The sequence below is a fragment of the Pteropus alecto genome, unplaced genomic scaffold, assembly GCF_000325575.1.
Source record: "Pteropus alecto unplaced genomic scaffold, ASM32557v1 scaffold59, whole genome shotgun sequence".
NCBI classification, from domain to species: Eukaryota; Metazoa; Chordata; class Mammalia; order Chiroptera; family Pteropodidae; genus Pteropus; species Pteropus alecto.
Window position 1 is genome coordinate 4,784,746 of NW_006443292.1, and position 24,072 is coordinate 4,808,817.

The 24,072-nt window shown below is 47.9% G+C and overlaps 1 protein-coding gene across 1 annotated transcript in view; it reads left to right on the top strand.

Annotated features, from left to right (window-relative positions):
* Positions 1 to 2,633: 2,633 nt before the first annotated feature.
* LRRK1 (leucine rich repeat kinase 1) overlaps positions 2,634 to 24,072 on the top strand; it is a 112,030-nt gene continuing 90,591 nt past the window's right edge. Inside the window, exon 1 of the mRNA XM_025041236.1 lies at positions 2,634 to 2,879. Coding sequence (XP_024897004.1) covers positions 2,783 to 2,879 — 97 coding nt within the window. The 5' untranslated portion in view covers positions 2,634 to 2,782. The remainder of the gene's footprint in view (positions 2,880 to 24,072) is intronic.

Below are 24,072 nucleotides of genomic sequence, written 5' to 3' on the forward strand. Positions count from 1 at the left end.
CCCTCCCCCCTGTTGATCTGGCCTCTGCCATCTCAGACCACCTGACCATTGCCCCCACCCACCCTCTCACCCCTTGCTGTGTCCTACTTCATCTATTTATGTGCTTTAATCACCCGAAGGTGTCACTGGAGCTCCAGGGGTCAGAGGCCGTTCCTCTGTGCTACCTTGCTCACTGCTGCATCCTCACTTCCAGAAGCATCCAGGCGGTGCCCCGTTCATACTGGCCCAGTGACCAGTGGTGAATGGAGAGCCTTAACTTGATCGCATTTCATAATCAGGAAGGACTCTCTTCCCAAAGCCTTGGGCGCTCCTCCGGGAATGGGGAGTAGCCGCTTCTCCAGGCTGCAGCTCTATGATATTTCGATGTCCACACGGCCATTAAACACATTTCGTAGGCAAGCCAGGATCGGTCAAGGGACGCTAATGGTTCCAAAGGGATGTCTAGGACCACGACGACCATCTCGACCAGGTCTTAGATTCAAAAAAGAAATGGGTGACGTGAGCATTTCTAACAGGCATTTCTCAAGTGTTTTCCACCTCTTTAGTACCGGCAACCCCTTTCCAAGGCTCCTGAAAATACAGGTCCATTATCTCCCCGTTTCTTCCCTGCTGGAAACTTTACAGCAAGTGCTTGTTTAATGCAGCTCACACTTCATGGAAACGGCCCAATAAAAACATTTGTAGAATGAATATGAGGTTCCTTTTTTTCTTTTTCGTTAAGTATTTGGGTTCATTCATTAGGATAGTCATAAAGAGTTAGCAAGAGAAAATCAGTGAGGTTTTAAAAGTCGTGAGAATAAAGATTATTGTAGAAAATTCTCGAGGCCCTCCTTGAGATGGATCTACCATAAGGAAAAGAAGACACACAACTTATAATCATGATTTGTTACACGGGTCTGAACCCAAGAGAAGTCGGAAGAAGCCAAGATCCGTTTGAGGGCAAAGATTGAGCAAACGAAGTTACCTCATCCCAAAAACTCTACCTTCGCGTCTAAGCCAAAATACAAATTCTAACTGAAAAACTCCAGGGGCCAAAAATCTTCCACTTGGTAAAGTGATTATCAAAAAGAAAGTGAAAACGAAAAGGGGAACGAAATGTGCCGGGCGAGGGTTGGCCTGAAAAATGCGAAAGGCATTTTTAAAGTTTAGAACGTTCCAGGGTAAGACACTTCTGTTTTCAGGAGGAGACCGTCTACCGGCGTTTGCATTTTTTATGTTTGGTGTCCGAGTTTGAGAGGCGTTTAAAAGCAGATAGCAGCCCTGCTCCTTGGTTTCTGTGAACTGTGTGATGTGGAGCCTTTATTTTAAAATAGAGGTTCCGTTTGGCTTCTCCTCCTTGTTCCCGTCTCGTGTGGATTTTGCTCAGTGCCCAGCCTGTCTAGGGCCCTTTCTAGAACCCTCCCCTGGAGAGACAGCACGTCTGCCTTCCGGCACTGACAGGCTGAGCTCGTGGATCAGCGGGCAGGTGGGTGACCCCGCTGACCTTCCCCTGCCCCCCGCTGCTACTGTGGGTGAGAGTCACTCTGACGTGTGACAGGGACAATCCAAGCCTTTGCTTTTCCGTTTCCTTATTATCTGGGGGCATCAATTCTATAACGTTCATCAATTCTATAACGTTGACTATTACGATTAGTATTAGTAGTAGTATTTTTATTATTTTTGGACTGCGCTTCTACTCTCCATTTCAGAGTGGTTTGTCTCGGAGAACGGTGCTAATCACCCCATACTTTATATATCGTAGAGAAAAATATATGAACTGTAACAGACATGCTTGTGTTTCTCATGCTAACGCCCTTCCCATCATGCAGTTTAAAGCCTGAGCCGGGCCTGGGATTTTCCCTCAATGCATTTTTGGTCATTTAATCACCACGGCAGGATGGGCACTTGTGTTGGGGGACCCCAGGCTCGGCGGGAGCCCGGCAGGAGGGAGCAGCGCCTTGCCTCCGCCGGTCCCATCGCGGCCTCGTGAGCATCTTCATCTAAGTCATCGCCTCTCTGGCTAACGAACTGTTTGGGCTGGGGCATTCTTGCTGCGGGCGGCTGCCCCGGGCATGGCCTCTACCCACTGGACACCCCCAGCCCTCTCCCCCTCAGCCGTGACAAGCTGAGACGCCTGTCGACGTTGCCCGATGTACCCTGGCTGAGGGGCTCCCTGCGCAGCCCCCGGCACCTCCCGGATGCTTCCCTTTGGGCCGCTGCTTCCTCTCAGCGCCGCACCCCGCTCTGAGCTTCTGGAAGAGTCTATCCTGGGCAAATGGAAGGCCTTGTTTTGTGACTGTGTGTCTGCCGTACCCCAGCTGGAGTGTGACCCCCTCCCACCCCCGAAGGCAGCAGTGAATGTGTATTACGTACACAATGGTCCAACCCTCCACGAGCAGGTGTTTTGCAGGTGTTCAGGGTTTCTTCGCGATTGTTCTCAAGTGGACCCCTGTTGGGTGGGGAGGGTCAGGGAGCTCTGTCCTGTTACTGTCCCCTCGTGACCCTGCGTGGCCGGACAGATGGAATGTGAAGACGAACATTATAAAACATAGGACAAATTCCAGTGAACCAGTCTAAATACATGTGGGTGGACAGGAAGGGACTCGACAATTAAGAAAAGTTTTCTGATTTTGTGATGTGTTTTTTTTTGTTTGTTTTGTTTTGGTTTTTTTTACCACCAGAACGAGACAGCTTTCTGCTCGGCCATGAACGTGCGTCTGTGCCTTTGTCCACCCCTCGGGCAGCGGCGGCGGCGGTGACCACGGCCGGAACCGACTTGGGAGAGCGAGCCCCCCGAGGGTTGATGGCTGGCATGTCGCAGCGACCACCCACTATGTACTGGTGTGTGGGGCCGGAGGGGTCAGCTGTGTGTCCGGGAAGCGCCATGGAGACACATAATGGTAAGGACAGGGCCGGCCAGGCCGGCCATGCGTGTCCCGTGGGGAGCCCTGGGCCACACAAGAGCAGGCGGTTTTCAATGGAAGGATGTAAAACACCAATTACTTGGTGAATTTTTCATTATAAAATATATCTTGGTCATGTCACTTAAATCTATTGTGTACCCAAAGATCTTAAGAATCGGGGCAGCATTTCGTGTTGGTTAAAAAGATATTTTTTTTTTTAAGTGGGAATTTGATTTCGTTTTCTCATTATGCAAAGAATACGTATTTATTAAAGAAAAACTGGGGGAAAAAAAAAAGAAAGAGAAGAAAATGTCACCCAGGGTCCCACCGCTGGCATCTTCGTGTGTCTCTTCTGGTCTGTTTCTCTGGGCTTCGGGGACCGTGTTTTAATTTTATGAACTTTTAACAGTGCATATAGTTTTGTGTCCTGCTCTTTCTCCTAACCCGTCTCGGTCTCCTGGCTCACTCGAAACATCATTTTCCATGGGAGCGCTCTCGAAAATGACTGACCTTCTTCTCCGCGTGGACGTTTTGGGACATTGAGGTTGCTTCTAGTGGCTGTTACCAAAACAGCAAGCATTTCCACCTTTCTGGTTTTGAGATTATTTCTAGAAAATAGATTTGCAGAAGTGGGATTGTGGGGTCTGAATCTCCTTAAGCCTCTTGACATGGACGTGGCATGGCAGGACACCACGCGTCGCCGTCACCAGTAAGCATCTGTCGGACCCTCCGCAGGCCGGGCTCTGCCGCCAGTGCCTTATGGCGTGATCTGTCGCCCTCTCAACTGCCTGTGAAAATGGTGTTTCTATCCCTCTTTTGTAGCTGAGGACTAGAAGCTTGGTCAAGGTCAACTTAAAAATGGCAGATCTGCGGTTTGACCATCTTAAGCCTGTGTTGGGTTTGAGGAGTCCTATGTGTGGGCTTGAGGGGGGCCAGTGCATGGGTTTGTGCATGGTCTAGCTGAGGTCTAGAAGCTTGGTCAAGGTCAACAACTTAAAAATGGCAGATCTGCGGTTTGACCTAGAACACATCTTAAGCCTAGAACGCGCTTGTCCTCAAAGGCTCAGCCATCCTGCGGGTGTGGGAGGCCCGTGCATGGGATTGAGGGGACCCTGCGTGGGTTTGAGGGGACCCTGCTTATTGACTATTTTCCTGTGCGTGGGTTTGAGGGGGCAGTGCATGGATTTGAGGGGCCCGTGTGTGGCTTTGAGGGGGGACCGTATGTGGGTTTGAGGGGGTCCTATGTGGTTTTGGGGACCCGTGTATGGGTTTGAGAAGCCTCTGTGTTGGGTTTGAGGAGTCCTATGTGTGGGCTTGAAGGGCTCCGTGGTGAGCTTGAGGGGGGGCCAGTGCATGGGTTTGGGGACCGTGTGTGGATTTGTGAGGCTCCCTGTGTTGTGTTTGAGTTGGCCCGTGTGTGGGCTTGGGGGGCCTGTGCGTGGTTTTGAGTGGGGCTATATGCGAGTTTGAGGGGTTCGTGTATTTGTATCCTCAAGTCACGTTAGCGATTCCATATTGTACCTAACTCAGCAAACATTTTGTTTTTTCTCCATTGAAAATGCCCAAGGGCTAGTTCTGCCGATGTCTCTGGAAGATTTCTTTGCTCATAAATCAAATTATGAAATGGGAAAAGAATTTGCTTCTTGGCATTGCCCAGCACTCAATGTTCTCAGAGTGTCTGACTTGCGTCTTTTGAAAAACTTACTTCTTTTTTTTCAGACGTATGTCTTTTATCATTGGCTTGTCAGGAAAAAAGCCTGGCTTTCTTAGTGCGAGATCAGCAATACGTACGGCAGATGCTGGACCCGATTTTTGGGGAGCGCCTCTGCCTGTCCAGGGCCCGCTCAGCTCCATCACCCCACCTGCCTCTGGGGACAGGGACATTGGATCGATTTGGGGCTCGCTGTGTGTCATCTACAAAAGCCCCTTAGGGGACTCTGCCCTGTCCCCCTCCTGGTCAAGAGCTGGTGTTCTAAATGAGAGCTTCTCCACCCCGGTCCCCAGAATCACAGCTGCCAGTGCCAGGCGCCACCTAGACCCACGGGAGCAGCCTCTGGGGTAGGGGAGGGACAGGCATAGGCGTTTCTTAAAAGCTTCGCTGCCTGTGATGATTCTAACGGGCAGCTGATTGAGAATGAACTGGTCCAAATAGTTCGGGTCGTCTGGAGCAGCGCCTCTCAAATTGCAGTGGGTATGCAAATTTCCCGGGGATCTTGGTGAAATGCAGATTCCCAGTCTGTAAGTGTGGGGCCCCAAGTGTCTGCATCTCTGAAAGCTCCCGGGGCCGTGCCCATGTTCTGGTCACCCGACAGAGTGGCAGGGCTGAGCTGGTGGCTTGTCAAGGTGCCCAGGCCTCCCAGAGACCTGAGCTGATGGGCCAGGCCTGGACAGGCCCGGAACCAGCCCTGCCTCTGGACTCGATGTAGGACAGGTCGCTGGAAAATGTGAAAATGTTTGCGTGTACCGAGAAGCCCAAGCGTCGACACTCCCCGGCTTCCCATAGTTCCCCTGGAGCCTGTGTCTTAACTTTATACTCCTCCCCCAGTGGGTCCCTCTCCCTGACATCTGGGAGCCCCAGGATGGAAGGACCCGGCTCAGAAAGGCTTTTCTACCCCCGGGGCCTCTTTCTCCAGTGGAATCTGACTCCTACCACCTGTTCCGAATGAACCTCGGGACACGCACAGGGCGGAGGGGCTGATGGGAACCAGGCACTGATGGGCGCTGTTCCAGATGCTCGGAGGTGGGGTGCCCACGGGGGAAGGGGTGTCTTCTGAACCCCGATGCTGAGGGAGGCGTTTATGCAGGAACCAAACACCCGAACCACAGAGCTGAAGAAGAGGAAAGCGGCCCGAAATACATTGAAAAATCTGTCCCGTGGCTTAGGCTTACGGAAATGTTACTCTATTAACGAATTATAATAGTGATCAAACCCTCCTATGAAGGGCTATGCAGAAGGTAGAATGTATGCCTAGGTGTTTCAAGGCCTCAGAGGAGCTGAGCGTGGGACCCCCGTCCTGGGGCCCCACAGAGATAAAACTCTGCAACCCCCCTCCCGCTGGTGGCAGGCTGCTTATTTGGTGGCCTCTTGCAGTCACTTTTCAACCCCCCCTGAACTCAGTGGACGAATGAGGGCAGAGGAGGCCCTGCCCCTGCGTGCCAGCCCCTCCCGGGCGGGCAGCATCACCATGGGGACCACCACCGGCACTGGGCATGCCGAATCCATCACCTCCGGCCCTGGGTTAAGGATCCCCTACTAACTGCGTGTCAGCTAAAGCGATGGGCACTTCTCGGTGCTGTCTGTCTAGAACCCACAGGAAGTTTATGACTGTGTTTCCTTTCTCTGGGTAGGAAGGGTTGGGGAGAAGCTTTGGGACTCACACAGTGTGGCAGAGGCTTAGGAACCTGCCTCCGGCATTAATCAAGACCAATTTCCCTTCTTTTTTTTTTTTTTTAATAACTAATTTTTCAATTACAGTTGGCGTACGATATTATATTAGTTTCGGATATACCGAGTGTAGCAGTTAGAACATTTCTATACCTAATGAAGTGATCACTTTGATAAATCTGGTGATTTATCAGATGGTACCCATCTGACACCATACATAGTTATTACAATATTATTGACTATTTTCCTTACTCTGCACCTTACGTCCCCGTGACTGTTTTGTTAAGTACCAATTTGTACTTCTTAATCCCTTCCCCCTTTTCACCCACCCTGCCAGCCCCCCTCCCATCCGGCAGCCCTCAAAATGTTCTCCGTTTCTATGAGTTTGTTTCTGTTTTGTTCGTTCATTTCGTTCTTTAAATTCCATATGTAAGTGAAATCTTGTGGCGTTTGTCTTTCTCTATCTGACGTACTCCACTTACCACAATACCTTCCATGTCTATCCACGTGGTAGCAGATGGCAAGATTTCGTTCTTTTTGATGGCTTAGTAATATTCCATCGTATATATGTACCACTTCTTTATCCATCCTAGTGGCCTCTATATGTTGACTATTGTAAATAATGCTGCATTGAACATATGGAGTCACATGTCTCTTTGAGTAGAGCTTTGGGTTTCTCTGGATAAATACCCAGAAGTGGGATGGCTGGGTCTTTGTATCTTTGTTACAGCCTTTGTTTTAAGTTTATTATGTCTGGTATAAGTATTGCTACCCCAGCTTTTATTTTTCTTAAGTTCCATTTTCATAAAACATTTTTTTTCCATCCTTTTACTTGCAGTCCGTGTGTCTTTTGATCTGAAGTGAGTCTCTTGGGTCTTGTTGTCTTATTAATGTAGTCACCCTTTCTTTTGACTGGAGCATTTAATCCATTTACATTTAAAGTAATTATTGAGAGATATGTAGTTATTGCCATCATATTCATATTTTTAATCTTTTTTTCTTTTTCTTCTTTTTAAAAAAGTCCCTCTAACATTTCCTGTACTCCTGGCTCAGTGTTGATGAACGCACTTAGCTTTTTCTCGTCTGGAAAGCTCTCTATCTGTCCTTCGATTCTAAATAATAGCTTTGCTGGGTAGAGTAATCTTGGTTGTATGTTTTTGCTTTTCATCATTTGAATATTTTGTACCAATCCCTTCTGGCCTGCAAAGTTTCTGCTGAGAAATCAGCTGACAGTCTTATGGGAGCTCCCTTGTAGGTAACTAATGGCTTTTCTCTTGCTGCTTTTAGGATTCTCTGTCTGTAACCTTTGGCATTTTAATTAGGATGCATCTTCGTGTGGGCTTTTTTGGGTTTATCTCATTTAGAACTCTACACTTTCTCGATGTGAATGTCTATTGCCTGAACCAAGTTAGGGACGTTTCCAGTCATTATTTTATTGTTGTTGTTGTTGTTGTTGTTGTTATTATTATTACTACGGTGACATTGCTGAATGAAATCCAGTAAGTTTCAGGTGTACGATTCATTCTTTCTTGAAACAGGTTTTCAATTCCTTGCTCTCTCTCCTCTCTTTCTGGTGCCCCTGTGACGTGAATGTTCATATGCTGCGCATGAATGATCATATGTTGTCCCAGAGGCCCCTTAAACTATCCTCATTTTTTTTTTTTTTTTAAATTAGAGGCTTGTCTCTTACTGCTTTTAAGAGTCTCTCTTTGTCTTTAACTTTTAGCATCTTAATCATGATGTGTCTTGGTGTGGGTTTCTTTGGGTTCATCTTGTTTGAGACTCTCTGTGCTTCCTCGGCTTGTATGTCTATCTCCTTTGCTAGATTATAGAAGTTTTCCATTATTATTTTTTCAAGTAAGTTTTCAAATCCTGCGCTCTCTCTTCTCCTTCTAGTACTCCTATGATAGAAATGTTGGTATGCTTGATGTTGTACCAGTGGCCCTTTAAATTATACTCATTTAATTTTTTTTTTATTTTTGCTGTTCTTATTGGCTGTTTTCTTCTACCTTATCTTCTAAATCATTGATTTGATTCTCTGCTTCATCTAATCTGCTATTTATTCCTCTAATGTATTCTTCATTTCAGTTATTGTATTTTTCATTTTTGACTGGTTTTTTTGTTGTTGTTTTCTATCTCTGTTTTCATGTTTTCTATATTGTTGAAGTTCTTGCTGAGGTTGTTGAGCATCTTTTCAACCAGTGTCTTGAACTCTGCATCTGGTAGATTGCTCGTCTCCATTTTGTTTAGCTCTTTTTCTGGGGCTTTGTTCTGTTCTGTCATTTGGGACATGTTTCTGTGTCTCCCCATTTCGGCTGCCTCCCTGTGTTTGTTTCTGTGTATCAGGTAGGGCTGCTATGTGTTTCGGTCTCAGTAGAGTGGCGTTATGTAGTCCTGTGGGACCCAGGGGCACAGTCTCTCAGGTCACCTGAGCCAGGTGCTGTAGTGTCCTTTGTATGGGTGTGTGTTCCCTCCTGTCGTAGTTGAACCTTGGTTGCTATTTGCACGTCAGTGGGAGCGATTGACCTTCAGATTGATTGGATGTGAGGACTGGTCATGACTACCGTGGGGGACCGGTTGTGCAGGGGCTGGCCCTATGGAGCAGGGTTCACTGGAGCAGGGCCCTAGTGCTTGCCCAGTCTGCCCTTTGGGTGTGTCATTCTTGGATGTGGCCCAGAGTGGTGCTCCAGCTCAAACCGAAACCAGCCACCGGGCGTGCAGGCTGGGGCCTCCTGGGAGGGACCCCGCCACAGGCTAAGTTCAGTTACAGCCTGTGCCCTGCCTGGCACCACCTGGCATGAGCCACTAAGCAATCCTCAAATAGCCAGCACCTATGCTGGGCTTGGAGGTGCCTGGAGAGGCTGAGCCATAGATCAAAGCCAACTGCCACTAGTGCCAGACTAGGGGCTGCTCAGCAAGAGGTACGGAGCATGCAGAGGCCAGATGATGCTTGTTTGGGGTTTGTCAAACTCTGAGAGATTTTAAGAAAGTCCACAGCATGAGCCAAGACGGGCCATTTGTATGAAAAAGCCAGTGGAGGGGGCCTGGCGGGGCCTGCGGGCTGGGAGGGGCCTCGGAATCGCATGGGCGGGGCCTCGGAATCGCGTGGGTGGGGCCTCGGCATCGCGTGGGCGGGGCGAGCGGGGTCAGCGAGTTTGATGGACACTCAACATGGCGCCGCCACAGAGGAGCAGTGGGTGCCGCCAGCTCTCCCTTGCGGAGACGGCTGCCCCTCCAGCCCTCGCCCCAAAGCCAGACAGCTCGGTCCCTCCCCACGTGTCGCCGGCGCTCCGTGCACTGACGGTGAGTCCGCGCGCGGGCCCTTTAGAGAGAAATGTCTGCGGCTCCCTCAGCGCTCCATCTCCCTCAGCCGCCATCCTCACTGGTTTTCATGGCGCTGGAACCCTGGCCGGGGGCCCTGGTGTGGGACCGGGACCCCTCGCTCCTCAGGGGGACAACCGCAGCCGAGACGTCCCTCCCGATTCTCAACCGCCGCACGCGGATGTGGGACCGGCCCGTGGGGTGGTGCCTCCCTCCTACCAGCCTCAAGGTGGCCTGTCTGGGGTGTCCCCCCACCAGTGGCAGAGGTGCAGGTGGGGCAAACGGAAACATGCCATGTCTCTTAAGGCCTAGGCTCTGAGCGGCATGCTGGCTCCTTGCCCCCTATGCCTTGGTCAAAGCAAATGGCGTGGCCAAGCCCAAATGAGCCCTCTCCACAGGGAGGCCAAGGCCAGGTTTTGGATGCAGGCGGCCCCGAAGGATTCCATCCAGCACAGTCAGAGCTGGGGGGCTTCAGTTTGTTAAAACAAAATGTATCTTACTCCTGCATTTTAAAAAATTTATTTAAGTAGCCCGCAGAGCCCTTTTCTCTCATAAAGTCTTGCCTGGAGCCTCAGCCCAAGCACCATTCACCAATGGGGTTGCTTCCATGGGCAGCGGTGAAGGTGTAGAGGTGATAAATCCCATCCACTGACCTTGACCTTGACCCCGACCCCGGAGCTCGGCAGGCCCAACTTGAAAACATCCCACGTTGGGTTTCATTTTCACGAAATATAAATATATACATCAAGAGCACAGCTTGAGAACAGGTGGCGGTCGAGATGTAGCACGGTCACGTCTGTCGGGCTGCTAGCCGCCGCTCCTTGCTTATCTGTGGGGCTTGTTTTCTGCGATGACCACACCTGTTTTTGTTTGTTTTCTCTTGCGTCACTTTTGCAACCAGAAGTATAATGTTGCAATGTATTTTAGAAACCGTTGTCTCTTTAAGTATGGATCGTTCGTGATTAGGATCTAACCATCACGCCTTGGTGCTCACATCCAAGGTCAAATTGGGTTCAACTGGCTTCTTTCCCCTTAATTTCTTTCTGGAACAAATAGGGGACTACTGGACTCAGTGAGCTCGTAGCTTTGCCCACCCTCTGAGTTTCGTCCCCAGCAGTTGAGCTAGATTTGTTCTGCCCGCCTTCTCCCCAGACCTCCTGGGGTCACAGGAGCCCTGCCTCCTCTTCTCCCCAATGCAGTCACCAGCCTCCCCTGGGGGAAGATTGTTCCAGACTGTTCCAGACTGATCTGGACTGTTCCAGACTGTTCCAGACTGTTCCCAGCACTGCCTAAGGGATGGTGACTCCCAGAGAGAACTGCTGATACTCACGTTATGCTCAGTTCAGGGACAGCTCTCACCTTTTAAAAGTCCTTGGAAGCTAGCGTGCTTTGGAAATGATAAAGTTCTTATTATGCTTCCAAGCAGAGTTTAGAAAAAGTTCCAAACTTTAAAAAAGCATATTTTTTACTTTTGGGTTTTTTGCTGATGGGCGTGTGTGTGTGTGTGTGTGTGTGTACTAGGTGTGCTTTTTTCACTCCGCTACCTGTTTTGACCTGCATAATTCGCCTCATATTTGTTTACGATCGTTAACCCATTCAAAGCTTATGATCGTGTGCGTGTTTCATCAGCTGCCGTGTGGTGCCAGGTGGCCTGTCCTGTGTTTGTGCCACATAGTTGTGTCCCAGGAAGGTATGCCGCAAGCTTATCAGCATCGTCACCTTACCTGTGAGTTGACGGAACTAGATTCGCTGAGATCCTGGGCGGGGGCTGCGGGGCAATCTGTTTTGGCAAACATGCCATTAGACATTCTTCTGCGTCCGTCTGACACCAGTCAGAGTGGAAAAACCCGTCCTGCCAGCTGAGGTGAGGCGCCCTGGGAAGTAGAGAAGTGAAGAGATTTCTAGATGCTTCGGGCTGGAACCTCTTCTGGACCATGGAGGATGAAGGGCGCTCAGTCGGCTCCCACCCCCCACCTCTCTGTGAGGGGCCCTGACTTCGGCCGCCTGCCTCTCCGGGCGCGGTCCTCCACCCACACAGCACGGACCCAGGGAGGACAAGGAACCTTCCAGAGGGTCTGCAGATCCCAGGTTTTGACGTGGCTCCTTTCCACGTCCTTTTCATTTTCCTTTGGCTTTTTCAAATCCGTATTAAAAATAACTTCTTAATTTAGGAACCGAATGGTTCGCTGACGTGGGGGGCTCTTCCCGCCTTCCAGAAATAGAAGTAGGAAATGGACAGAAATAGAAAATGCCCCCGGGAGGTGACAGGCTTTCTCAGCCACCTTACAAGGGACAGATCCACGTCGACGAGTGCCTTTCGGAGCATAACTGCCAGCCCCGTCTTGAACGTGCTCTTGAGGTCGGTGTCCGGCTCCTGCGTCCACACGCTGGGAGCGAAGAGGGGACAGGGCTTGGCTGCAGTCAGTGGGGCGCCCTCCTCCAGCCCAGTCGCAGGAGCAGCACAGGGACCTCCAGGGACTGTAGCCGGTGTCCAGTAAGGAATCTCTTGAGTGAGGCGAAGGGGAAGGAGGCTAGGCAGTGGCCCGGGGGTGGGAGAGGCAGCTGCGGGCACCCACCCACGTGGGCTGCAGTCAAGACAGCCATGCTTCACGCCCACACGGCCGTGCCCAGCCACGGGAGCGCTGGGCTTGCTGCAGCTTTCAACACCAACCTTCCCCTGAGCCTCAGATCGTCTCCTGACTGTCCAGAATATGCTTGATTCCTTCTAGCAATGGGGAGCTGACTACCTGTCAAATAACGCCAGCCTTTCTGTGAGCAGCTCTGTTAGGCAGTTTATGCTGCAGAAACCTGCCCTGCTCCCACCGCATCCAGTTCCACCCACCTCGGCTCATTCGACCCCTTCGCCCCTTTCTTGACATGACTAAAACCGGGTGCCTTGCCCTCCCTGTGGATTCTTCTTCAGGCCGAGTAGATCAGCTTTCTATCTGCAAAAGCAGACAGGCCGCAACCGCACCTAGTTCGTGCAGCTCTCACTGAGCTTCTGTTCCTTGGTCTGCGGACTGACCATTAAGCCATGGCCGCCTGGGCCCAGCAGACCTCCCTCCCACCTCCTCTCTCCACCCTGAGGTGGGCAAGCTCTCGGGAGCACCCCATCCACCCACTTTTCTAGGTGGCCAGAGCCTGAAGCTCACCCGGGACCCCCGGCCCCATCCACTGCCCACCTTCCTCTACTCCACATTTGCCCCACAAGCTCCCTCTCAGAGGAGTGGGCGAGGCAGCCCTGCCCGATGGCGTCTGTGGCCACTGGCAGCAGCCCAAGCCCCCCTGGCGGGCATTCATCGGCCAAGAGAGATTTTCTTTCCAGCTGTGTGCCTTTGTCCCCGTAAAGAGGTCAGTGGCATGTGAGCACGGAGGGACCTGCATGGACATCCCCAGATCCCACTGCAGAGGGACAAAGATCGTCTCCCACCTGCCCGATTTCTTGGCTCATGTGAGTCAGACTCTGAAGGAGCCATAAGTAGGGGGGTTTTTATGAAATTCCTTAGTTCTTTGGGAGTGGATTCCCCCCACCCACTGATACATATAAATGCGAATTCTAGTGTGTGAATGTCACACACATTTTTGGGAACCCCAAGGAATAAAAGTAGGGGCCTTCCAGTCTTCCTTAGAAGTCCCTTTGCTGGGTCCCTTCATCACGCTGGCCGCCCCTGTGTTCAGCCTGTCCAGATTCCACGTCTCCATCGTGCTATTCATTGAGTGACGTTTGTCATAAAGAAAAAAAGGAAAAAAACAAAACAAAACAAAACATAGAAACATGCATCTCAAGCAGTAAGATCCGTCAGAGCCCATAACACGGACATAGTGGAAGGAGTTCCCATGGTCGCGAGAAATGCTATTTTCAACTATAAAGAAATATTTAGGGTTATGCTTCATCTCGCTACTTTCTGCTAGGGTTGCAACAGCAACTCTGTCTCATTCACTCATCATTCGAGATCCAGCAGCCACGACGTATCACCGGGTGTCAGCTTAAAATCACCTACCCGGTCATTTCTGGAAAAGCAAGAACGAAAACCACTCAATTTTGGCACTTTGAATTCGTAAGAAACTCAGAGATATTTCAAGCCACTGAAAAGTTGTAGTCCATTATTTTGAACCATATGGTGATGCAAATTTGAAGTTAGATTTTGAATACAAAAAGACAAGAATGGGACCCTTAAAATAGCTCATTTTAGATCTGTGACGGCCACCGCGAGGTGAGATGAGGTATAGACAAGTGGGTGGTCACAGGTGGCCCACACCTGTGGGAGTCAAAGATGGAGGGAGGTCAGGGACAAGCCCCTCCCCCAGCCGTTAGGCTCAAAATGCTCCAGGGGACAGTTGCACTTTTCTCTGTGCAAATATCACCAGGACTTCTGGGTTCAAAAGCAGAAAGCAAGCAAACAGTCTCTGCCTGACGGTGAGCAGGGTGCTCCCTAAAGTTAAGAAAAAGTTACTTACGTGTAATTACACACATTCTTGTTAAACATTCAGATGTCACAGATAAGGCCACAGTACTCCTTGGCCTCTTTCTGTCCTGCGAGGAGACCTCTGTTCGCTGGGTGTGTCTCCACCCCCACCTCTTCCTACATCCGTGCACACGTGTGCACACAATTCTTTTTGTATATGTTTCCGGTTTTACGTGCATGATGTTCTTTTGTCCGTGTGTTGCGTGATTTTTTTCGCCTCGAGTTACGTCTTGGCGTCTTTTTCACATGTATCAAATTCAATAGTGTGAGGACAACAACATTTATTTAAAATGCTTTTAGGTTCTTTCAGTTTTGCTTATTAGCATGAGTAATACTGCCTATGCCCCAGCAGAATCGCAGGGTCAAAGACTAAGCATGATAAAAATGATTAAAGTCAGACACACCCCTGTTTAAATATCGGGTGATACAGAGTGGACTGTAGGGCAAGGCCCCAGCTCCCACGGTGCTCTCTACTTCCTGTTTCCGGTTCTAGCTGTTCAGGCCATTGCCGTTTTCCTATGGAAACCATCCGCCTGCACCTCTCACTTGCTCTGTCCACGGACACAGCGTCTGCAGCCTGCCTGCCGTGACGGACGAAGATGTCCCGCCCTTTCGCACCGTGTCCCCCTGTACCCCCCTCCACGTGTAACCCTTAAGAGACATATTGCTTCAGATACTTAACTTTTAGTGAAGATACATGACACCGTGTCCCCCTGTCCCCCCCTCCACGTGTAACTCTGTTCATGCCAACTCACCTCCAGGTTGCATCTGCGGCATTAAACCCTATGTTCCCATAGCTGTGACTTGGCCTGGAGACTCGATGCCTTCTGTGTTCTTTGGGGCGCGGGTGGTGAGCACCCCTCTGCTTCTTTTTACCCCCAGCCCCCTTACCCTGAACTCTTTCTTGGAGCCCTTGTTTATCCGGAGTGCATCATCAAGCAAACGCCTAAGGAAAGGCTTATGGACACAAACACGAGAGACGTGGCGGCCCTGGCACGTGGTCACTCGGCCCTCCCCTGTGGTCCCAGCAGGCAGTCGTCCACCGTCAGAACTGGGGAGAGCCCGCTCCGTGGTCCTCTGGTGTGCTTCCATTCTCATTGTTTGGTGGGTGACCCGTTTTTTTCCTCTGCGGAAGCTTTTAGAATTTCTCCTTGGATGCTTAGTCTTCTGAAATTTCGTAAAAAAAAAAAAAAAAAAAGACCGGGCAAGGGTCTTTTTCCGGATCCCTCTCAGGCCTGGCAAAGTCCTCGTGTGTGCTTCGATAATGTTTCTTCCTCTGCTTTTTCTCGTTTCTTTGTTTTGTTTTGTTAGTTTTTCTGGAACCAATGGAAACACAAATTAGTTAAGAGACATTTTGCTTCAGATACTTAACTTTTAGTGAAGATACATGTTGCTGTCTCCTTTCACGTTTTCCAGCTCTTCTTCCTCTGAAAGTTAGAGATCCTCGGCTTATCGTTCCGCCCCCTTATGGAGAGTGTCATGCGGGTCCTCATTTTGTCATTTCCAAAAGCTCTTTCCTGTTCTTCATTGTTTCTTTTCATAGAATCGTTCTGTTCCTGTGTTATATGTGCAGCCGGTGTCTTGAATTCTGAGGATCGTAACTGGCAATTTTTTTTTTTTTTTTTTGTCTTCTTTTTCAGTCTCAGTTAATTTTTAAATGTATTTCTTAATTACAAATTAAATGATTAAAAGCAACAGTTTTACCAGGAATTCCAGATAAACAGTAATTGTGTGATTTGAAACATTAGGGAAATTTGCAACCAGCTGACTTTGTCAGGCAGAGCGTGTCTGTAAGTTACGTAGGAAGCACCTTCCTACGACGCTGAGAGAAGTCCGCAAAATGCTGGCAGAAAAATTTTTTTTTGGCAAAGTCCTCGTGTGTGCTTCGATAATGTTTCTTCCTCTGCTTTTTCTCGTTTCTTTGTTTTGTTTTGTTAGTTTTTCTGGAACCAATGGAAACACAAATTAGTTAAGAGACATTTTGCTTCAGATACTTAACTTTTAGTGAAGATACATGTTGCTGTCTCCTTTCACGTTTTCCAGCTCTTCTTCCTCTGAAAGTTAGAGATCCTCGGCTTATCGTTCCGCCCCCTTATGGAGAGTGTCATGCGGGTCCTCATTTTGTCATTTCCAAAAGCTCTTTCCTGTTCTTCATTGTTTCTTTTCATAGAATCGTTCTGTTCCTGTGTTATATGTGCAGCCGGTGTCTTGAATTCTGAGGATCGTAACTGGCAATTTTTTTTTTTTTTTTTTTGGATATCATTCTCATTATCGTCTCAGTTAATTTTTAAATGTATTTCTTAATTACAAATTAAATGATTAAAAGCAACAGTTTTACCTTCCAGATAACAGTAATTGTGTGATTTGAAACATTATTAGGGAAATTTGCAACCAGCTGACTTTGTCAGGCAGAGCGTGTCTGTAAGTTACGTAGGAAGCACCTTCCTACGACGCTGAGAGAAGTCCGCAAAATGCTGGCAGAAAAATTTTTTTTATTATTGGCACTTATTTTTTTATTATTTTTTTTTATTATTGGCTTTTCGTCTGTCTTTATTAATTCATCCTTATTTCCACAAGGATCAAGCATCTGTTTTCGATAGAGATGGCTGGAGAGTTAGAGCTTGACCTCTGCTCTCATGGAGCCCATAATTCCAGCAGGAAAAATAGACCGTGACGAACAGAGGAAAATTTCAGAGTGATGCTTCATGAAGAAACCTCAGGGCAAGGCGATATGCTCGAGAGGCACCACGTGGCTCTTTGTCATTGTTATTAGATAAGTCCCCTTTGAAGAGGTGGCACTGAATCTCGGATCTGCTTGGTTGACCGGAAGGAAGGAGCCACGGGCAGCCTGGGAAGAAGAGCGTTTTTCAAACATACTGAAAACAGCAGAGAACGGTCTGCCCAGCCCGCCTTCCTGTGCTCATTCATTCACCCCGTATGGTGGCAGAGCCGGCTACGGACTGGGCACTGGGGAACCAGGAAAATGTCCTTGTAATGCTTATATTCCAGGAGACTGGGGGACGTGATAAAAAACAACAACAACAAAAAAACATGTTCTACCATTAGGAGTGGAAGGGGCCACAAAGAAAATCAACCAGGACGCAGGGATGGAGAGCGACGTGCAGAGGGCACTGTTTTAGGTCAGAGGTCAGGGAAGGCATCTGGGAGAGGTGACGTGTCAGCAGAATTCAGCGACGGGGAAGGAAGTCAGTCCCACAGAGAACCAGGGACATGAATGGTGCACCAGCTGCGAAGTGGGGTGAGCGTGGCATGTTTGAGGAACAGCAGGATGGCTGTGGGACCGGAGCAGAGCGGGAGAAGCAGCGAGTAGGGCAGGAGAGGTGGCCTTCGCACAGGCCACGGCGGGGGCTTGGGTTCGTTCCGCGTGGCCTGAGCCGGGGAGCCAGGAGGCTGCCACCAGAGCCCTGGAGAGAAGGCCCCGCACAGCCTGGGTGGCAGGGCCAGTGGGAAGAAGAGGGTGGGCTGGGGACCGATTTTGCAGGGAAAGCTCACAGGAGTCACTTAGACATTCATTATTGTGTAACAGAACACCCCCAAACACTCGCTGGCTTAAAACAACAATGCAATGAGTTTCCCAGGATTCTGTGGGTCAGGCCTCTGTAGGGCTCAGCTGGCTGGTCCTTCTTATGTCACTCACACGTCCGACGCCTCCTGCTTCTGCTTTGTCACCCTCCAAACATCTAGGCCAAGCTTCTTTCCAGCAAAGCAGTTGAATTCCCCGAGTTCAGAAGCGGAAACTCCTAGGCCTGGCAGAAGGCTTAGGCCTGGGTCTGTGTCTTTATCATTTCTGCCACCCCTGTTGGTCAAAACGGGTCAAAAGGCGGGTGGAGAAGTGAATTCCCCCTCCGGGAAGGAGGGGCGCAGGAAGTTAGCGGTGGGGCCCAGCCCATCACCTGGGTGAGGTGGCGGGGTGCGGGCGAGGAGTGACGAATGAGCCCACAGCTCGATTTAACCAGGGTTAATATTTTGCCGTTTTTCCTTCAAAACTTATTTTAAGGCATCAAACATGACAAACATAGTTAGAGTCCCCTTCAGATCCCTCCCTGATCACTGTTCTCCATCAGGTAGCCATTATTCTGAGGTTAGTGCAAACCCTTTGCCATGTTTTAAACCATTGCTAAATATGTGTGCCCCAAAATATGTCGTATCGTTTCTGTCCCGCCAGGTGGGTCCCCCTTGGACGGCTACCTGGTATCTAGGGGTCAACATAAATTCCATAACATCACCCACCTAGGTTAAGGAAGAGGCTTCGTTGATAGGAAGTCACAAAGCCTGGGATCTGCCAGCTGGACTGCATGTGGCCCCCGCCTGTCATCCTCTCCTGGGGAGGTGGCCAGAGCCTCTGCTGGACAGGACTAGGTTACAGTGCAGCCAAGGGTCCAGCTCGGGTGTCCCCTCCCAGAAGGCTAGCCTGTCCATGTTGCGCCGGGTGTGGGTACTGGCTGTGTATAAGGGACACCTCAGAGCCGTGGGACATTATAGCCCCCCAGCCACTAGATCCGTAGACGCTGAGCTTGGGTGCCAGCCCCTCAGCTGGCTCGTCATCCAAGTTCGAGGAGTGGCAACCAGTGTCACGTTCTGGAGATCCTGCGCCTTGCAGAACATTTTCCATATTTAATGTTCTTAAATAATATTTTCATAGTGTGCCAGTCTCTTTGTAACTTAATTTTTCGATCAGTGTTAAGTTTGCACAGTATAAGAGCTGTGCAGAGGACCCTCGAACAAAACGAGGGTTAGAAGCAGTGACCCCCACGACGGTAGAAGACGCCCAGATAACTTTCAACTCCTCCAAGGCCCACATTGACCTTACCAATAACGCAGACAGTTGATTAACACGTATTTTGAATGCTATATATATATATGTATATATATATATATACACACATACACACACGCATATACATATACACGTATATATAAATATGTATAAATATATTAAAATATATTAAAATGTAAATATATAAATATATATTAAAAATATATTAAATGTAAATATATTAAAATGTAAATATATAAATAAATATATAATATACTATATTCTTACAAAAAGTAACCTAGAGAAAAGAAAATGTTATTAAGAAATAATAAGACAGGAAATACAGTATTTATGAAAAAAATCTGCATATAAACAACCCACTCAGTTCAAACCTGTGTTGTTTTAGGGTCCATTATATTTTCTGAGAAGCTGGATCAGACCTTTTGTTTATAAAAACCATTAGATCTGATGCTTTTTTCACGCAAAGGAGAGATTTTTTATTATTGTTCAGATTTCTTTAAAGGTTATAGGTTTATTTACATTTTCCATTCCTTCTTGGGTTAATCTGGCGATACGTTTTTCTAGAGGGTCACACCCTTTCCATCTAGATTTTCACACGTATTATCATAAAGTTTGTAGTGGCTTCAGAATTTAAAGTATATTTTTAGATTATTCATCATCCATAGATGAACCATATATGATATAAAATTCAAAAGTACAAAAGGGAACACAATAAAAATTATTCGCTCCTACCCTGGTTCCCAGTCTTTTAGTCTTCAGAAAATCATTAGTTCCTTTCTCTTTTTCCCTCAAAAATCACCTTTTTTTAGGCCCAGATTCAACATGGATTTTTTTTTTCTTTACATAAATCTTGTTTTTAAAGTTTTAAAGTTTTAACCCGAGACTACTTAGGAAAACCAGGTGCTGTAGGCGTAAAAAAAATAAAAAATAAGCGATTGGAAGCTGACAAGGTCCTTGCAATCTGTGAGGTCGCCCAAGGGTTGCCTCGCCTAAAAAATAAATAAATAAATAAATAAAAATAAAGTTTTGACCTACGAATTTTATTTTCATTTGTTTTCTTTTTTAAATATCTTTTATTTTTCGGTTCCAGTTAACATAGCATATTATATTAGTTTCAGATGTACAACAGTGATTAGACATTCATAAAACTTCCGAAGTGATCACTCCCGTTAAGTCGAGGACCCACCTGGCACCATACAGAGTTATTACAATAGTATTCACTACGTTCTCTATCCCGAACTACACATCCCCACGACTGTCTTTATAGCTGACAATTTGCACATCTTAATCCCTTCCCCGTTTCCACCCATCCCCCACAACTCCCGATCCTTTCGGCTCTCAATTTCTCCCTCCCTCACTTGCCTTTTCTTTGTGATTTAATCGTCGATGAAACCACATTGCTCGTCCTCTGCAGTTTCCCACGGTCTGTTCTGTGGTGGTTGCCTAACAGATTCTTCTATGTGCTTCCTTCTGGAGATCCAGAGGTTTAATTAGATTCAGCTGGATATTTTGGCAAGGACGCTGGATAGCAAATTGCACGCTTCCTGTTACGTGACCGCAGGTGTCACCTGATGTCTAATTGTCTCTTTGTCATTTAGATTCTTCAGTGCTTTCACGAGCTGTCAGCCCGATATTTCAATATAAAGATCCTCCTGGCCTTTCGGCCTTTCACCTAATGGTTTGATCAGTCATCAGTTGTTGCTTAGATAAGACATTTCGAAAATTCGGGGTTTCGAAGTGCTGATAATTTAAGTCTGTCGGTCCTTTTTCACCCAGCTGAAATCTATCTCTAAAGAAGGACTTTGGCCTGTCAACTCTGTGGCACCGTGAGTTCCAATTGGTACGGGAAAGCCAGGACAAAGGAAGCGCTCCTTTTTCTGAAAACTGAATCGATTCCCTAGCATCTTTCAAAGGTGACCAATGAGACCTAATTTTCTTCATATCGTTAACTCATGGATTTTAACTTATTTGATTTCTGATGCTAAAATTATCTGTCTTGGACCAGCGGGAACGCCTTTGGGTCGGTTCCTCTATCTTTTCACGAGGCCCCAGGAGATTTTTATAACCTCCTTGTCTCCTGATGGGCCAGTCTCGCCATCCGCCATTTCTCCAAGGAGCCCTGTTGCTTTCGATGATCTTATGGTTTAATTCTTCACCGTATAGTTTTGTCTCTTTTCTCACCCCAGATATTATTGATCAATCTTTCAATAAGATTATCTCACGAGTCCATTGAAAGAACCAGCTTTGGGTTTTGTCGTTACTCTTCTTTTTTTTAAATTTATTTATTTGCTTTCTACTTAAATAATTTCTGTTGTCTTTTACTTCCTTTTTTTTCTAAATTTACTCCTCCTTTGGCAGCTTCTCAAGTAGTATCCTCTTTCTTCTGAGGACTCATCTTTTTTCACATTGAAAATTTTTTATTAACGAACGCATAGCTCTTGAATTCTTGTTAGACGCATTAGGAGAGCTTCAAGTATCATCTTCCATGTCTCCTCATTTTTTATCGGTGTTTTTACCCTCTGTGTGCCTTGGTGCTGCTCCCTCCGCTTGGTCTTCCAGATTCCGATTTGTCCTTTGGCCCTGCCTGTTCTGCTCCTTACTGGTTCTGGGTGGGGATGCGTCCCTTAGATGCTGGAAAGCTGGAGCCTGACGTTCTGCTCGGGCAGTGACTCCATCTTTTCCTCCCAGAGGAGGGTGGTGGTTGCTGATATCAACTTTAGTCGTGAACCATGAGAGCGCAAAGTTTGCCCACTGTCCCTTATTTCAACAACTGGGTTATTTATGCAGGTTTCACCCCTGAGCAGTAATGTAAGGGTCTGGCAAGAAATGCAGGCTCTCAGACCTGATAAGATCATGCCTTGCAAAGGCATCGTCATTGCCAATTGCCCACTTCCCCTTGGAGACTCCGAGGCCCGAGGAGGGCTGTGGTGAGCTTTGCCACGTCTTCTCCTGTTCTGGACGGTCAGCATGCTTCCAGTGGTGCTGGGTCTTTGGTGCATAAACAAGAAACTTGATGTAGTTTTATTACTTTTTGGATGGGGAGGGAGATGAAGGTCTTTCTGTCGATCCATCACCTGTCCTGCTTGCTGGCTCAGTTGGTAAAGTCGAGTGCTTCTCCTTTACAGCGTTCATCTTCCTCAAAGTTTGTGGGTGTGTGGTTTGGTGCTGATCTCTGTGTTTGGGATTCCCCACAGCTGTCTGTGAATGCAGCATCGGTCACCACAGTCTGCAGAGAGGGGGTGGGGATGGGAAGACTCCACATACTTCATGGCTATCGCCCACAGCCTGAGGTTCCACACATCCTCTCTAGCACACAAGGGGCAGAGTCCCCAGCCCTTCACTGCCTGGAACCGGCTAGAGGGGGGCTCACTTTGGGTACCCCTCCACACGGTCCACCGCTGATGGCCTTGGGGGCCCTCCCATATACACCCCAGGCAGCCTCGGAGCACTCCCTAAAACTTCTTGTGCATCATGGTTTCTGGCCATCTTGGGTCACCTTCTTGTTTTCCTGTGCTAATATGGCTGGTTGGTAATTTTTAAAATACTTTCTATAATTTCGAAGGATTTAGGGCAGGCAGTGGTGGCTACGGCCAGGCCTCAGTCTGCTACGTTAATCCCATCTTCTAGCACGCCCTCGGCATCTCTGCGATGTGCAGTTTGCAGGAAGAACTGAGTGACAGTTCCAGCTTTGCGGTTGGAAGGATCTGGGTTCAAATCTTGGTCCTTCTGTGCTCTAGTCCTTATCTGTGACACGGGCCTGGTCAGCATCTATTTGCAGGACACTTAGCACCACGCCAAGTGTTCAAGATAGGTAGCCCCTAAACAAATGTCTGTTTCTTTCTCTTGCCCTGGTGGGCAATCCATTTCTGTCAGTGAAAACGATTATAATATTACGATGATAAAAACGGGGCACCCTTTCATTTCGTTCGGCTCCGAACCATCGAAGGCACGGAATTTCAAACTCGGCCGGTGCTCATTTTCAAGTGTGTGTGTAGCTGAAACGTGATGACCCCAAATCTCATCATGAAATTGTTTAATCGAAACTACGTAATTCAAGTTGTCATCAAAAACGTTTTCACTTAAGCGCACATCTTTCCTGTGCCTTACATTCAGAATGCATCGGGGTGGGGGTGGGGGGCGCCAAATTAGCAAACTCTGTATGTCTCATGGGAGAAAACTCCTAATAAATCTTGAAGTTCTGTAATTCATGGGTAGCTTTTAAATTGTCCGTAGAGAGGACAGGTCAGAGAGAAACCGTGGCGGGAGGGGTGAGTCAGGTTTCGGCGAGAGGCCGCAGTATCGGTTGGAGCCCAGACATTCTTGGGATATTTGTGGTTCCTGAGGAATCGTGGAGCATCTCACTTTAATAATCAGAAGATCACTCATGAAAAGAAAGAGCCGTATTATTGTCCGGCCAATGTTTGTGCTACACTCAAAGAGGTTTGTGCTGTGCGATGGGCATTTCCATACAGGAAAAAAATAGCCATGAATGTGACGGCCACAGAGTAGTGTGTGTCCAACTCCCAGGAATGTTAACTCTGGCTCACAGGGAAGATCTCCTGAGTGTTTTTGTCTTAGGTCAAAGGGACGGGAGGAGTTCGCTTCTGTTAAGCGTTATTTTTTATGCAGATGTGTTTGTGCCATTTGCTTTTAACCATCGTAATCGTGGAAGCCCTGTGTTCCCCTCGAATCCGCACATTAAATACATCAACTTTCAACTCTGCAAGCTACGGAGGATCCCTGATCCTGGCCTTTTTGCTTCTTTTTGTGCATGCCTGCTTCCGGATTTGGAAGGCAGATGGCAGTTCCGGTATTGAGGCAAATCAGCTGGGGTTAATTTTTGTCGTTTGAACTTCAGGGTGTGTATCTCTGACTGAAGACATACAGAGGAAAAGGAAGGGAAAATTACTTCATTTTTGTTTATTGCCAAAATTTTAAAACTTTAGTTGTTTAAATGTGGTCACATTGTTTAAAATCCTCAATCTATAATTCTTAAATTCTTACATCCTTCCAGAATCTTATCGTTTCCCTCTTTTAAACAAAATGTGGCTGATCACACACACTGTACTGTACTTTGCCAGTTTCTTTCACACATTTTCACATGAAGGTTATCATTACCATCATCGTCATTACCATCATCACAACTATGATCACCACCACCATCATCACCACCATCACCATCACCATCACCATCACCTCCATCATCATCACCATCACCAC